The sequence below is a fragment of the Bison bison genome, unplaced genomic scaffold (genome assembly GCF_000754665.1).
Source record: "Bison bison bison isolate TAMUID 2011002044 unplaced genomic scaffold, Bison_UMD1.0 scf7180017864484, whole genome shotgun sequence".
Classification (NCBI taxonomy): domain Eukaryota; kingdom Metazoa; phylum Chordata; class Mammalia; order Artiodactyla; family Bovidae; genus Bison; species Bison bison.
In genome coordinates, this window is record NW_011495044.1 from 4005440 (window position 1) to 4019645 (window position 14206).

The 14206-nt window shown below is 55.6% G+C and overlaps 1 protein-coding gene across 1 annotated transcript in view; it reads right to left on the reverse strand.

Annotated features, from left to right (window-relative positions):
• KCNQ4 (potassium voltage-gated channel, KQT-like subfamily, member 4) overlaps positions 1-14206 on the reverse strand; it is a 42304-nt gene that overhangs the window by 9063 nt on the left and 19035 nt on the right. The window contains exons 10-13 of the mRNA XM_010862810.1: positions 12710-12798; positions 10888-11049; positions 3439-3659; positions 1180-1279 (exon numbers count right to left, since the gene is read on the reverse strand). Of these exons, the coding sequence (XP_010861112.1) occupies positions 1180-1279; positions 3439-3659; positions 10888-11049; positions 12710-12798 (572 nt within the window). The remainder of the gene's footprint in view (positions 1-1179; positions 1280-3438; positions 3660-10887; positions 11050-12709; positions 12799-14206) is intronic.

Here is a 14206-nt window from a genome sequence, read left to right on the forward strand (position 1 = left end):
ATCATGGGGTCATGGGAGGGGGAGCAGGACTGGGGCGTGCTGAGTGTGAGGGGCCAAGGAGAGCTGACTTGGGCCAGGGGGAAGCTTGGGTGTTGTGTTGCAGAAGCTGGTCCCTTGGAGGGGAGAGACAGGATGCATAAAAGAGGGGTGGAGAGAGGCCTCAGACTCTCTGGGAGAGGGGGTGTCCAGATGATTTTGATTTAAAAGGAACACAAAGGAAAGAGGCTTGCAGACAGGTGAATCAGCTAGGGAAGAGAGGGGGATGAGTCTGGAAGGCCTAGGGGTGAAACTGGAGCTACCGGATGGACACAGAGATTAGGCTGGAACTCCATTCCAAGGAGTTTGGGAGCCAGATCCATGGCTACATGGCTAAAGAGCTCAGGGACTCTGGTCCCCACTGAACTGTTAAGGGAGACAGCCAGTGAAGCCAGGAGGACAGGGTCCTTCAAACTTTTTGACCAAGAACTACGATAAGAAATAGTTTACAGAAACTAGTATAAACATACACACATAACTGAAATAGAAGTTTCATAAACATTTATTCTTACTATGAAGGATGCACTCTGATACTTTCTTTTTTCTTTTTTGAGTGCTGACCACTAAATTGATTTCACTAAGTTGACTCCAAACTGTTGTGACCTGTAGTTTGAACAGTATGGCTCTAGAGGAAATCCTGGGGGAAACAGACAGGCTGAGGTCAAGACTCCCGAGGGAAGACAGTAAGTTTGAGTCACGGAGGCAAGAGGGTGATGAGACTTAGACACAGAGGTGGGGTGAAACTGCCTGTAAGACAGAGACCCAGGGAGAGCCAGGCAGATTGCTGATACACAGCTAGGGAGAGAGAGAGAGAGAGGAGGCAGCTGGACATTCAGGGAGAGAGCGGTAAGGGGGAGAAGCAGGGAGAAGACTGTAGTGTGAGTAGAGGGACTGTGGTGGGCAGCCATGCCCACCGCCCCACCTGGCCAGCCCTCCCGACATGATAAGTCTGCACCAACCCAGCCGGGAGCCATATGCCACCTCCCCACCCCACCCACTCTCCAGGGACCCCGCCAGCCAGCACCGTTGAAGGTGCCAGGCAGGCAGCAGCTGGTATGCCAGGAGCTAGGCCAGGCCTGGCCACAAGGGCAGACCCCAGATGGGGAGCAGTGGTAGGTGGCCCACCTCCTGCTTCAGTCTCACCTGACGGAACGGATGACCATCTTCACAGCGGGCATGACGTCGTCCACAGTGAGTTCGCACTGGTAGCTCTTCTCCTCCGCTACTTCCTCTGAGGGGCCCTCTGAAAAGTCAGGAGCAGGGGGCCCAGGTGGCGGTGGCAGAAGGGAGTGCTTGCAATCCCTACCACCACCCTGAGGGGTACAGAGAGGAAGACAGAGCCCCAGAAAGGGGCCAGAGCCTTCCTGGGGGCACAAGCAGACCAGGTTCTTGCCTCCCAGCTGCCCTACCCAGGGGAAACACCTCAGTTTGCTGCAGGCCCATCTGCCCTGTGTACACATTTGCCTGGTGGCCGGTGAGCAGGAACCACTTTAGGGCACATCTGTCTGGCCTAGGGCAAGTTGCACACAGCCCTGGAGGAAGCCCCACCGGCTCCACCATGCAGGACAGTGACACAGGGCTTGAGGCATCTGCGCATTCTCTCACATCAGCCTTATCCTTCAGCCAAGAGGGAATCAAGGGGCGGGGCTCCCAGCCCCAGCTCTGCTATGGAGGAAGCCTCTAAAGCAAGTCGTTCTCCTCCTGGGATAAGAGAAATGGCTTCTCCAAGGCTGGTGCCCAGCACTGCAGAGACAGGTGATGCTGTCCTGGCCCCACTGGGGACAAAGGGTGGGGAGGTCAGGCAGTTTCTTGGCAGGAAAGAGGAGGCCCTGGGTACCAACCAGGTCCCAGGTACCAGCACCCTCCAAAGACTGGTTTGTGGAGTTCTGTAACTTTCCAGGAAAGGACCAAGAGAGTGGTCAGCCAGCAGCATGTTGGGGGATTGATACAGCACAGACAGAGGCAGTATGGCTGGGTCCCCTCCCTCCAAAGTTCCTGTCCTTAACCTCCATCCTTATCCACCCCCCTCTACACCCCCGCCCCCACCACCACCCAGGGGCCTGAAGCATGTCAGAGCTGGGAGAAGTCTTCCAGGGAATTTGGTCCAATCCTGTTTTTCAGAAGAGGACACCAAGGCACAGAAAAGGGCAGTAGCTTACCCAGGTCACAGTGTAAGTCAGGAACAGAGCTAGAACTCCAAAAAGCCACCTCTCTAAATGCAGCCCCCACCAGGCTCACAGCCTCATATCCACAGGCTGGGCCAGCAAACGGGCAGGGTGGGGAGCATGGGCTATGGAGTTGGACAGACCTGCTTAAGGATATCAGCTCTGCCATTTCCTTGCTGAGAGAGCTCAGTCTGCCCATCTGTAAAATGGGGATAGACACAACCCTGCTATTGTTAAGAGAAGTAGACAAGATAATCCAGAGTGGGGCTGTGCACAGTCAGGGCTCTCTTCAGCACGGATGGCCTCCTGCTCCTTCCAGAGCATGTTTGTAAGGCTGCTAGCTTTTGATGAGCACTTACTATATTCCAGAACTCTTCTGTTCACCTACTGTGGATAATCTCATATAATCCTCACAACAGTCCTATGAAGTAGATATGTTCACTATCCCCATTTTATAGACGTGGAAAATGAAGCCCAGGGAGATTAGGTTACCTGCCCAAGGTAAGTGACAAAGCCAGGATTCAAACCCAGGCAGCCTGGCTCCAAAGCCTGTGCTCTTTTTTATTTTTTTCTTGTCACGTATTTTTTTTTTAATTAATTAATTTATTTTACTTTACGATATTGTATTGGTTTTGCCATACATTGACTTGAATCTGCCATGAGTGTACATGTGTTCCCCAATCTTTTTTCTTTTTCTCTTTCTAAATATTGGTGTTTTCCTAGGTGGTGCTAGTGGTAAAGAACCACCTCCCAAAGCAGGAGACATAAGAGACTCTGGTTCAATCCCTGGGTCAGGAAGATCCCCTAGAGGAGGGCATGGCAACTCACTCCAGTATTGTTGCCTAGAGAACCCTATGGACAGAGGAGCCTGGCCGGCTACAGTCCATAGGGTTACAAAGAGTCAGACATGACTGAAGCAACTTAACATAGCCAGTTAACAATGTTATGGTAGTTATGGTAGAACAACTCAGGCGTATATATACTTGTATCCCTTCTCCCCATGCTCTTAACCACTACCAAATGCTACCTCTATATTCTCCTCTGATTCTCAAACAGCCTGGAGCCCAGCAAAGCAAGTATTATGATGCCCATTTTACAGACCAGAAGACTGGTGCCCAAAGATGCTCAATCTGCTGCAAAGCTGGGACTAGAACCAAGTGTTCCCACCCCCAGCCCAGACTCCAGGCCCGCCCTGCCATCCTCAGCGGGTCCTGGCCCCAGACCTGCAGGGGCTCACCCTCAGCCGAGGTGCGGGGTTTGAGTCTCAGGGAGGCCCGGAAGCGGGTGCGGTCGTTGAAGCTCCAGCTCTTCTGCACCTTGGTGGGACTGCTGGCCTCACCCACCTGCTCACTACTCGGGGAAGTGGGCATCGGCGGAGGTGCCAGGTGCTGCTTGGAGGGGCCCGTCCGCCGCTGGGAGCTGCCCATGCGGATGCGGTCTTTGATGCCCATCCGGCTGCTGGCAGGGCAGGTCAGGTCGGGGAGAGAGTCAAGTTAGCTGCAGCTGGGGGTAGGTGTGAGTGGGGACACAGCTGACTTGGGACTTGGGGGCAGCTACTGGGGCTGACTCTCCTCCAAGCGGAGACTTCCTAGGATGGAACATGGGTGTGGTAAGGGGGGCCCTGACTCCTATGAGAAGCCAATCCAGGATCAGTCTGAACAACTCCACTCCCCACCCCCACCCCCAACCCCCACCCATCATTGCCCGGACAGATAAGGGTGCACAGGAGACAGATGTCAGAGTGGAAAGAGTGGCAGAAACCCAAGAAGGGAGTCAGAGACAGACAGTGGACTGGGAGCTGGGCCTGGCCCAGCCGGGGGGCGGGGGGTGGAGGCAAGAGACCCCTCTGGGGACAGACAAGGTGCTGAGGGATGGAGAAGCTCACCTGGCCAAGCACACTGAGTTAGGCCCCCAGCTCCTCTCTGTGCACGTGGGCCGGCTGTGTGGAATTGAGGGTGTGTGCGTGTACGTGTGTAGTGTCTGTGCTTGTATGCACACAGGTGCCAGTGTGTGTACCTATGTTCCTCCTTTGCCCACCGCTGGAGCTATCTGACCTCACCTGGTCAGGTCAGGGCCTTAGGACCTGGTACAGTTGTATAGGCAGTGCACTGCAAAATTCCAAAGGTCTCCATCATTCAGATTTCTGTGTGAATGAAATCACAGCCTGGAGGTGTGCAGTGTCCTGGCCTGCTGGGGGTCTTAGCCCTGTGGGTCTAGCTGCTGGGCCCACACGTATGCCCAGGCCATGCCGGTGGGCCCCACCCCCAAACCAGTGAAGGTCTGTAAGCTGTTCTTCTCTGTCCACCCAGACTGACATCCTGCCCACACGACCTCCCACTGCCTCCTGAGCCTGCAGTTCAACAGCACCTACACGTCTATGTACACGTGAAGACACGTGTATACATCTGTGTATGCCCTTAGACTCCCCTTCCCACACCCAAACTCCTCACCTATCCTCCAAATCTTGGAAGGAGACAGGTGAGGGGAGGCCTCAGGTGCCCCAGGACAGGCCCAGCGTACCCAGTGCCTGCTAGAGTAACTCTGTCCAAGAGGTTCAAGGACCGTGTTATCGCTGTCCGAATGGGACCTGTGCAAACGTCCCCATCCAGAGGCCTCCTGGCGGTGTCAACGCCACCACCCTGCGTGTTTGCCACTTGAAAGGCCCCCTTCAGACAGCTTTGGGGCCCTTGTATCTCGAATGTCCGGGGCCCCAGCTCAGGAGAACACCAGCCAGTCTTGGGGGAATTCTGATGCAGACAGGGAGCAGGGATCAGGGTGGGACACTGTGTCACTGGGTCTCAGAGACTTTCAGATCAAGGGTTGAGCAGGAGACAGATTCTAGTTTCAGAGCTGAGTGGGGACCGGGGTCCTCCATGCCCGGGCATAGGGGATGGAGTATACAGAACAAGGTGCTGAGGGGAGGGAGGCCCTGGAAGGTGCTATTGGGAAGGCAGCTGGGGTGTATGTAGGGCCATCCTTAGGAGTAGGGACCTCTGCCCGGAGGGGAGAGGTAATAGGACAAGGATGGGGGCCCTGAGGATATCAGAAGGGAAGGATGGGGTGGCTCCCTGCAATCCATCATGCTGTTGGCTGGCCCAGGATTTCCTCAGCACATACCAAAGATTCCAACTGAAGTTTGAGGTTGGCTCTCCCAAACTTTCCTCTGCAGAGCAGTTCCTTCAGGCTCTTCTCATGCTGGCAAGCACCCACCACCCCACCCAGTCCGTGCGACCACCCCGTCTGTCCTCTGCTCCTTCAAGGGGCAGAGGAAGAGAGAGGGGCAGAGAAGGCCCTGACAGTCAGCCAAGGGCCCAGAAGTCTGGACCTCTGTGCCTGGCACATCACTCCAGTGCTGTTCTGGGGAAAGGGGCTGACCTCCCTGTCATGAGAAGTGTGTGAGCCATTCTGAGCTTGCGCTCAGTAGGACTCATGAAGGAAGGGGTGTGGGCACTTGCCCTAGAGGTCTTGAAAGGTCTCTCTCCAGCTCTGATTCTGTGATGGTTGAAGGAGCTTCTAGCCTGACTTGTGGGATTCTGTAACTTTCCAGCCAGCCAGAGACCCTGGGCTCCTTTTCAGTATAAGAAGGTGCTGTTTTCCCAGCAGTGGCCCTGGATTCCAGCTCCTTGGGCAGGGCCCAGAAAATGGCTCATGTCAGTCTCTCTGGAGCCTAAAAGCTCAAAGAAAATGGAAAGGAACCTGGCACACAGTGGACATCAGAAGAGCACACAAGGTCCAGGCCGACTGCCTGAGCCTTTTCGGCTCTCAGCCACGTTGGGTGGCGGGTTCCAGTTACCACCCCTATTTTACAGATATGGAAGGGGGTGCCTAAGCCTCCAAGGTCACAGAGCTTCTCTGCATGGAACAAGGACTGGAACCCAGTTTTCTGTGACTTCAGAAGCTGTGTTCTTTCTCTGGGAGGAGCCAACAGGAGAGGGTCTCTGGCAGTAATTCTCAGCTGGGGGTTATTTTGCTCACTAGCAGACATTTTGCTTTTGAACTGTGGTGTTGGAGAAGACTCTTGAGAGTCCCTTGGACTGCAAGGAGATCCAACTGGTCCATTCTAAAGGAGATCAGTCCTGGGTGTTCTTTGGAAGGACTGATGCTGAAGCTGAAGCTCCAATACTTTGGCCACCTGATGCGAAGAGCTGACTCATTGGAAAAGACTCTGATGCTGGGAGGGATTGGGGGCAGGAGGAGAAGGGGACGATAGAGGCTGAGATGGCTGGATGGCATCACCGACTCGATGGACGTGAGTTTGAGTGCACTCCACGAGTTGGTGATGGACAGGGAGGCCTGGCGTGCTGCAATTCATGGGGTCGCAAAGAGTCGGACACAACTGAGTGACTGAACTGAACTGAGGGGACATTTGGCTGGAGACATTTTTGGTTGTCTCCCTGAGGCAGGGAGGGAGGTGCTCCTAGCATCTAGGTAGAGGCCAAGGATGCTGAACAATGCATGGGACAGCCTCGAACAATAAGGAATTTTCTGGCCCAAAACATCAGTGGTGCCAGTGATTTCAGCACCATTGGTGGCTGGAGGACAGGTGTGTGAATTTAACTGGGGCATCCCTGAAAGAGAGGGCAAGCTCAGGGCACATGCTGCCTTCTGACTGCTTGGCTGGACCCAACGCCTGTGCTCACTTCCACAGGGATTTCTTTAAGCAGTCCATCTGCCTGCCAAACACCAGGCTCACAGAGGGTCTGAGGCAGCCTACCTGTTCTGATGCTGAATATAGCCTCTCTCTTCGAGACTGTGGAAACAGCCCTGGCCTTGCCCTTCCTGCCCATCACACCCACAGAGCCCAAGGAATCTTGCAAAGGGGGACAGCTGACCCAGAGTTTCCTCGGCTTTACCCCCCAACGTGTTCCCTCCAGCAGTGGTTTCCAAGCGCATACCATAACAGTAAATTGCGTGAGGCCAACATTTATCTGGCACTTCCTCTGAGCCAGGCACAGTTTGAGTGGAAACAGATCCTGGTATCACCCTCATTTTACATCTGAGGAAGTGGAGGCACAGAAGGCTTGCACCCAAGGCCCCCAGCCAGATTCAGAACGGAGCCACATTTCTAAGAAACTCTGCTTCTGGGTCGAGCAGCGAGGAGCTCTGTCCCCCTCTCCTCCTCCTGCCCCAGCCCCCTCCCCCGCCTCAATCCACAAGGCTGCCAAGGCACTTTGGGATGCGCAGGACTCTTAAGCCCCAGCTGCCAGGCAGTGCCAACAGAATGAGGTTCTCACAGGGCTTCTGTGACCCAGCTTTAGCTCCCGACCTCCACGACGGGCTGCAACAGCCAAGCTCTCTCACCTCCTCCCCCTGGTGTTCGCCACCCTCTGCTTCCTCCTTGAGTTGTGTTGCTCACACCACATGGCAGTTACTCCTTGCAACTCTCTTGGCACCATGTTTTATTCATCACTATGTTCCTAGTGCAGGGCCTGGCACAGGGCAGGTACCAAGGAATGTAGTGGTGAGGCGGCTAAAGAACTGGGCTCTGGAGTTGGTGAAGGAGGCACCAACCCCAGCCGCTTCGGGCATCTGCTAGGACCTCAGTGGGCAGTATGAAGCCAGGAAGCTAAAGGCCTGGAAGAAGTCAGAGTGGGAAGGACCCTCTGAGAGCCTCTAGTTCAATCTGCCCATTCCACAGATAGGAAACTGAGGTCCACAGAAGGAAAGCAATCTGGCCAAGATTACATGAGGCTGGGGTGGGGGAGCATCAGCAGCAGAGCCAGAACTCATCCCAAGGCTCCTGTAGGTGTCCCTCCTGACAGACTGGGGACCAAGCCCAGGTCCCCAGACCTGGCAGAAGCATCCCCAGGAAGGCGAGAGGCTCATCAGGGCCCCAAGGCAGACGGCAGGCGGCAGGCACATGCACCTTGTCCTTGGCCCATCCTGTCTCCCTCTCCAGCCCCAGAACTGGGTGGGGCAAGGAGAAGCGGGACAGGAGGAGCAGGCGAGGGGGTACCTCGGTCTCCAGCTGGCGTGGATCCGAAAGAAACTCCGTTTATTACTAAACATCTGGCTGGAAAGTGGAGAACAAGACACAACAGAGGTTAGTGGGAAGGAGGCAGGTGGGCGGAGCATGGGGAGCTGCCAGGATGGGGCCAGCCTCCTGTGGCTGGTAGGAGAGAAGGACCCCCCCGACTCAAATCATCCTCTAGCCCACATGCCTAGAAGGCAGAGGTTCTTCAGCTTTGCATAAGGATCTCATGGGGAGCATGTTAAATATGCAGAATTCCATGCCTCTTTTCTAGAGATGCTCATTCCGTGGCTTGGGGAGAGGTCCAGGTATCTCTGCATGATGAACAGATGTCCCATGGGATGCCGACACAGAAAGTTGGGGACCATGCTCTGAAAACCACTGTCCTAGCGTCTCATCGCAAAACCCACAGAGAGAGGTGCTGGCTCTGGCACAGCCACCCCTCAGGAAGTCCTTGTCATCCTGGGAACATGCTCAGCCTGGATCCATCCACAAGCACCACTAAGGCTGTGGCCAACCAGGTGTGTGTGTGTGTGTGTGTGTGTGTGTGTGTTTAGGGGGTGGAGTCTTGGGCACCCAGCCCACAGGGCCCAGACAGCCAAGATTAAGGATCTGGCCGTTTGGTCTGCTGCCTGATCTCCTAGGGGGCTTCCCAGGTGGTGCTAGTGGTAAAGAACCCACCTGCCAATAGAGGAGACATAAGAGACGTGGGTTCGATCCCTAGGTCAGGAAGATTCTCCTGGGGGCAGGCATGGCAACCCACTCCAATATTCTTGCCTGGAGAATCCCATGGACAGAGGAGCCTAGCGGGCTATACTCCATGGGGTTGCAAAGAGTTGGGCACGACTGAAGTGACTTAGCACACACACACTAATCTCCTAGAAGTCACCGTTTGGCCCCCTGGGGTCTGGGGAATAAGGAGTACTCCACCACCATCACCAGGAGCCCTAGCCACACAGACACTGCAGGGCAGACACGCACAGGCTGGGAGTTAGTGATGGCCGAGCCCTCAGTGGTCATCTGTTCCTAGGCCTTGTGGGGCTCAGAGACCCAAAGCAGCTGTGGGAGGTGGTACAGATGCTGGGGTCCAGGATAATCTCCATTTCCGGTACCTTCCTACTCAGGCAAAGTGAGACCAGAGTGAACTGAAGCTGCAAAGAGCCCTGGCTCAGGCTGTGGGCAGGGTTGCTCAAATGCCAAAACTTCTGAGCTTCTGCCTGTCTGCTGTGGTTGGGTCGGGGCAAGGATAACACTGTGGGACATTCAGATAGAGACAGACAATATTCATGGGCTGCACCGTGGACCCTGGTCCAGGGACCTCCAGCCTGGCCTGGCCAATCACACGTCCCCTCCTCCCAGAGACCTAGAGGGGTCTCCCTCTTCTCTCACTTCTTATTCAGCCCCTGGCCAGAACTGCCCTCACTGAGACCGGGAAAGGAATTCTGCTCCCTGCAATCTCTGCACCAGAACCCCCTCTTCCCTGTTCCCTGAGCCTTTTCAGCCCAGAAATCCAGATCAGCCCCTGAGCAGCCTTCACACTGCTAATTTTCTGCCCAGAACCCTGAGGCTCAGAGTGGCTTGATGACTTTCTCAAGGACACACAGCACCAAGCAGCAGAGGCTTTCATAGCGTCTCCTTCTGATCCCCAAGTAGTTCACCTCTGTTCCCCTCCCTTGTTCTGAGCCTGGGGCTCAGAATCACACCTGAGGCTCAAGGCCCAAATGTCCACCTGACTGATTCAGGGGTGAATGCAAAGATGAAATAAAACAAACCAATGGGCAGAGGACAGGGGATGATGACGAGAGCGGGTGGGGATTGAACCCTTGGCCTCAAAGCTATACCTCTGTAGGAATAGTCACTTTCCCATATACAGTGAGTTAGTGAGCTTCCCTTATCCAAGTATGCCTGAAATTCCACTATTTATGAACATTTATGTGGGGGTAAGCATTGTTCTTTCTTTGTTCTTTTAAGATGCAAAAGCTCCAGGAGAGGCAGGTCAAGGGGAGAGAGATTGGCAGGACAGCAAAATGTCCTTCCGTGAGAAAGAAAGGCATTGTGGGAGAATCCCAGGAGGAGGCTCTGGGATTAGCAAAGCTGTGGATGAGGCTTGCACAAGACAAGAGCATTAGTCACTGGTTGAGTTTACATAGGCCCTTCAGCAGTTCTTAGTCACAGAGCTCTCTTTCCAGCTGGCATCTCCTTCCCAAGAGGCGAGTTCAGTGTCAAGCCCCTTCTCGAGGAACATGCTGGGGAGGTGGGGCCCCAGCCCTCACACCCCGGGACGGTGCCCACGATTACCTGAGCCGTAAGCACCTGTGGCCAGCGGCCTCCTCCTCTCTCCAGCTTCCCAGGAGGGATGGGGGTGCAGGGATGGAAGAGTGAGGGGGACGTGGAAACAGAGAAAGAAAGAGGACAATGGAATGAATGGAGGAGGTGATGGGAAAGGATGGTGTGGACATCTCCCCGACTCAGGCCCCTGGAGTCCCAGGTGACGAAACGGTGAGTCAACTCTGGCCTTTCCAGAGAGACCGTCGGTCTATACCTGTCAGGCCATCTGATGACAACTGCCCAGGCCTCCTGAAAAGGCCTGGGAGTCCCCAGCACAGGCCCAGACACCCACACAGTGGCTGGAGACAGGTCCAAGAGAGGATGAGACAGAGAATGGAAGAGGAGGAGGAGAAGCAAGAGGAGGTGGCAGCCCCGGGGGGCCCCTACCTTTCCCCAGGGCAGAAGGAGGCGCTGCCCGGCCGGTGGCAGGTGGCAACGGGCGGGTAACGGGAGGGCGCTCCGTCGGGTACCGGCGCCCGCCGTACCTCCAGGGGCCGTAGGCCCCCGTTGCGGGCCCGTTGCACGTGCTCAAACAAGAGGGCCAGCTCTCTGCAGGAGAGGGCGCCGTCAGCGGCAGGCAGGGCCCTGGCACCGCCCCCCACCTGAGGACCCTGAGCTCCCGATGGATTCCCCCTGGGCCCAGCCTGTCTGGACATGCTCAGCGAACACACCAGGCCCGCATAGGCAGGGGTGGGAACGGGAGAGTAGCCTTCCTCTCTCCTTCTCTCTTCTTAGCTCCTGGGAAACCCTCAAGGATGCCCGGTATGATTGTGCTGGATGGGCACCACTAGGGGGCACCCTCCCAAGGGGGAAGGCAGAGACCTCAAATCCACCTCACTGCTCAGCAAGCAGAGTGCCTGCACGCGGAGCCGTGCCTACCTGGAGGCCAGCAGCAGCCCTGAAATCCTGCCCTCCAGATCTGACTGGAGTTTAGGGGAAACTGAGGCTGAGGAGGGAGATTTGATAGGCAGCCCACTTCCTTCTGCAGCCCTCATGCTGGGTTCTCCGAGACTAGATTGAGGGCTCAGCTTCTTTTGAACTCTCCAGGCCATCTCCTGTTTCTCTAACCCAAGAAATAGATCTCGCCTCTCTTTGCCTTCCCATTGCACGGATGAGGAAACTGAGGTCCAGGGAGCAGAAGGACCAGTGGACCCAGAATTGCCCAACCAAGCTCTGACTCTCTTCCCAGAGGACCCAAGACCATCACCCCCAAATCATTCCTTCCCATCACACACATATTTCTAACAAACTAGCCCCTGCCCTACTTCCCAGGGCCTGGCCTTGAGTCCTGAGGACTGCTTCTAGAAAGAAGGGCTCTTTCTATTAATAATCTAACCACCATCCCTGTCTTTGGGGTGGGCGCTTGCCTCTGCCAGGTGGAGAGGTGGGGGAGCCAGTGTGATTCTGGGAGGCCCCCTTCCCAGCCCCTTCTCTCCTGCCCCTCCCCTGGGAAGCCCCCTAAGGCTGAGGAAGCACGGAGGGGGCAGCCAGGTGTACGGGTGAGTGGGATCACGCAACAGCTGCTCTGCGAGAACTAATGAGGTGAAAAAGGCAGCCGCAGAAACGCTGAACACTGCAGCCTGGCCCCACCTCCCTCGCAGCCCTCGGTGCTGAGCCGCTCTCCAAGGTCTTCATTCCCGCCCCAGGGTGTGGCCAGGCACCTGGCCACATGAACCTTGGAGATGCTATTAATGACCTCCTGTGTGGAGCCACCCCATGCAGTCTTACCCCAGCTTGGGCCAGTGGGGTGAACCCACTTCTGGGCCCTAAGGCTGCTGCTGCCTGGTACAGTAAGAGCAGGCATGTGTGGGGTGTTGGGGTGGGTGTTAGTACCTAACTCTGGCACATACATTCTTGCCCACACCACAGTGTCTCTATCCACTCCAAGGGCTAACGCTGACCCCAACTCAGACTGAGGGGAGCGAGCTGGCTGGGCTCTGCCCCAAGGGGCAGCTGCTCTGGGGGAGCTTGTAGACTGCCAGGACCAGGGCTCAGCCCTGAGTCCAATGTCCCCGTCTTCCCTGGCAGAACAGAGTGGGACAGAGGATCCTCCAGGCTCTGGATTACACAGGTTCTGCAGAGCCAGCCCCAGAGGCCCCCATGGGAGCCATCACCCCCTTCCCAGCCTCCAGGACTGTGTCCCAGCCATCTGTCCTCAGGGGCATTACTGCCAGCCACCCACCTCCCTGCCCCCCACGGGAGGGCCTACCTGAAGGACGGGAGGAGGCTATCGTAGTAGTACCAGGTGGCCGTCAGGTAGGCCCGGCTCGCATCGGTGGAGTAGAGGCGCCATGCCGCCTGGTAGTGTGGGAGGAAGCGGAAGGAGGTGGTGGGGGACCCGGCATTGGAGAGGCCTCTCAGCCCCCCAGAGAACCCAGGCCTCAGGCCAGTTGAAGGGTACTCAGAACCAGAGGCTTGTTCCAACTCCACAGCCACCAGCAAAGCCAGAAGGAGGCCTGAGGAGAAAAGACTCCCAAGGTGACATGCAGTCAGCCTCAGAGCCAGAGGCCTTGGACTGTGCTGGGGTTTTGCCATCAGGCAGAAGTGGGTTTCCAATTCCAGCTTTGCCACCTACTTGGGTGGACGATTAAATAAAGCTGCAGAGCCTTAAGTTTCTCATCTGTGAAATGGACACAGTACGACTTGCCTAACAGGGTGGTGGGGGCCTCCCACATGGCGCTCGTGGTAAAGAACCCACCTGCCAATGCAGGAGACATAAGAGGTCAGGAAGATCCCCTGGAGGAGGGCATGGCTACCCACTCCAGTATTTTTGCCTGGAGAATCCCCATGGACAGAGAAGCCTGGCAGGCTACAGTCCACAGGGTCTCAAAGAGTTGGACATGACAGAAGAGACTTAGCATGCATGCAACAAGGCTGTGAGGACTAAACAGGGAAATGTTCGTTAAATGCCAAGCACAGTGCATGGCACGTAGTAGGCACTTAATACCAAGTTTCCCTATTAACCACTCTTGTTATGTCTAGTTCCCACAGCTGATATATATTTATTCATTGTGTATTTGATTAATGTATTTCTCTCTCCTTAGTTTGTAAGCTGTGTCTTGGTCAGCACTGTATCCTCTGGCACATGGTGGGTGCTCTGCAATGTCTGGGGAATGAATACTGACTAAATGAATTATTACTACTAAAAATAACCCTACCCCATTCTTCCCAGCTGCCTGCCACTGCCCATGGGATTGAGGAGGGGAGGAAAGTACATCAACTACCAGCCCCTTAGCATCCATGACGTTGCTGGGTCTCCTCTGCAGCAACAGGGATGAGGGTCAGACAAGAGGAAGGACTACCCCTCTCCCCCCAGGTAAAGAGAAGAGTCAGTAGGGACTTGGGGTGAGTGGGGTGATCAACAACAACAGGTGCTGGGCAGGAGGAAGCAAAACTGGATCCTTCTTAAATGCCTCTTGTCTTTAAGGGCCAGCCCACTGCCGACCTCACTGGCCAGGCACCCTCCTAGGACAGGAATATTTTTACTTCCTGCTTGCCTAGTCCCTTGGATTGGGCTGGGGAGCAGCTGCCAAAGCTGTCTCATTAATTATGGGCACCACAATACCAGCTGTCTCTCGGCACAGCCAGTGCCAGCCACCTGCCCCTACAATGCCCCTTGGAAGGCCAGTTCCCAGGGGACAGCAGCCATTGTGCCCCAAGGGATGCTGAGAAGGCAAAGTTGGGCTGGTGGCTGGAGACAGCAGAG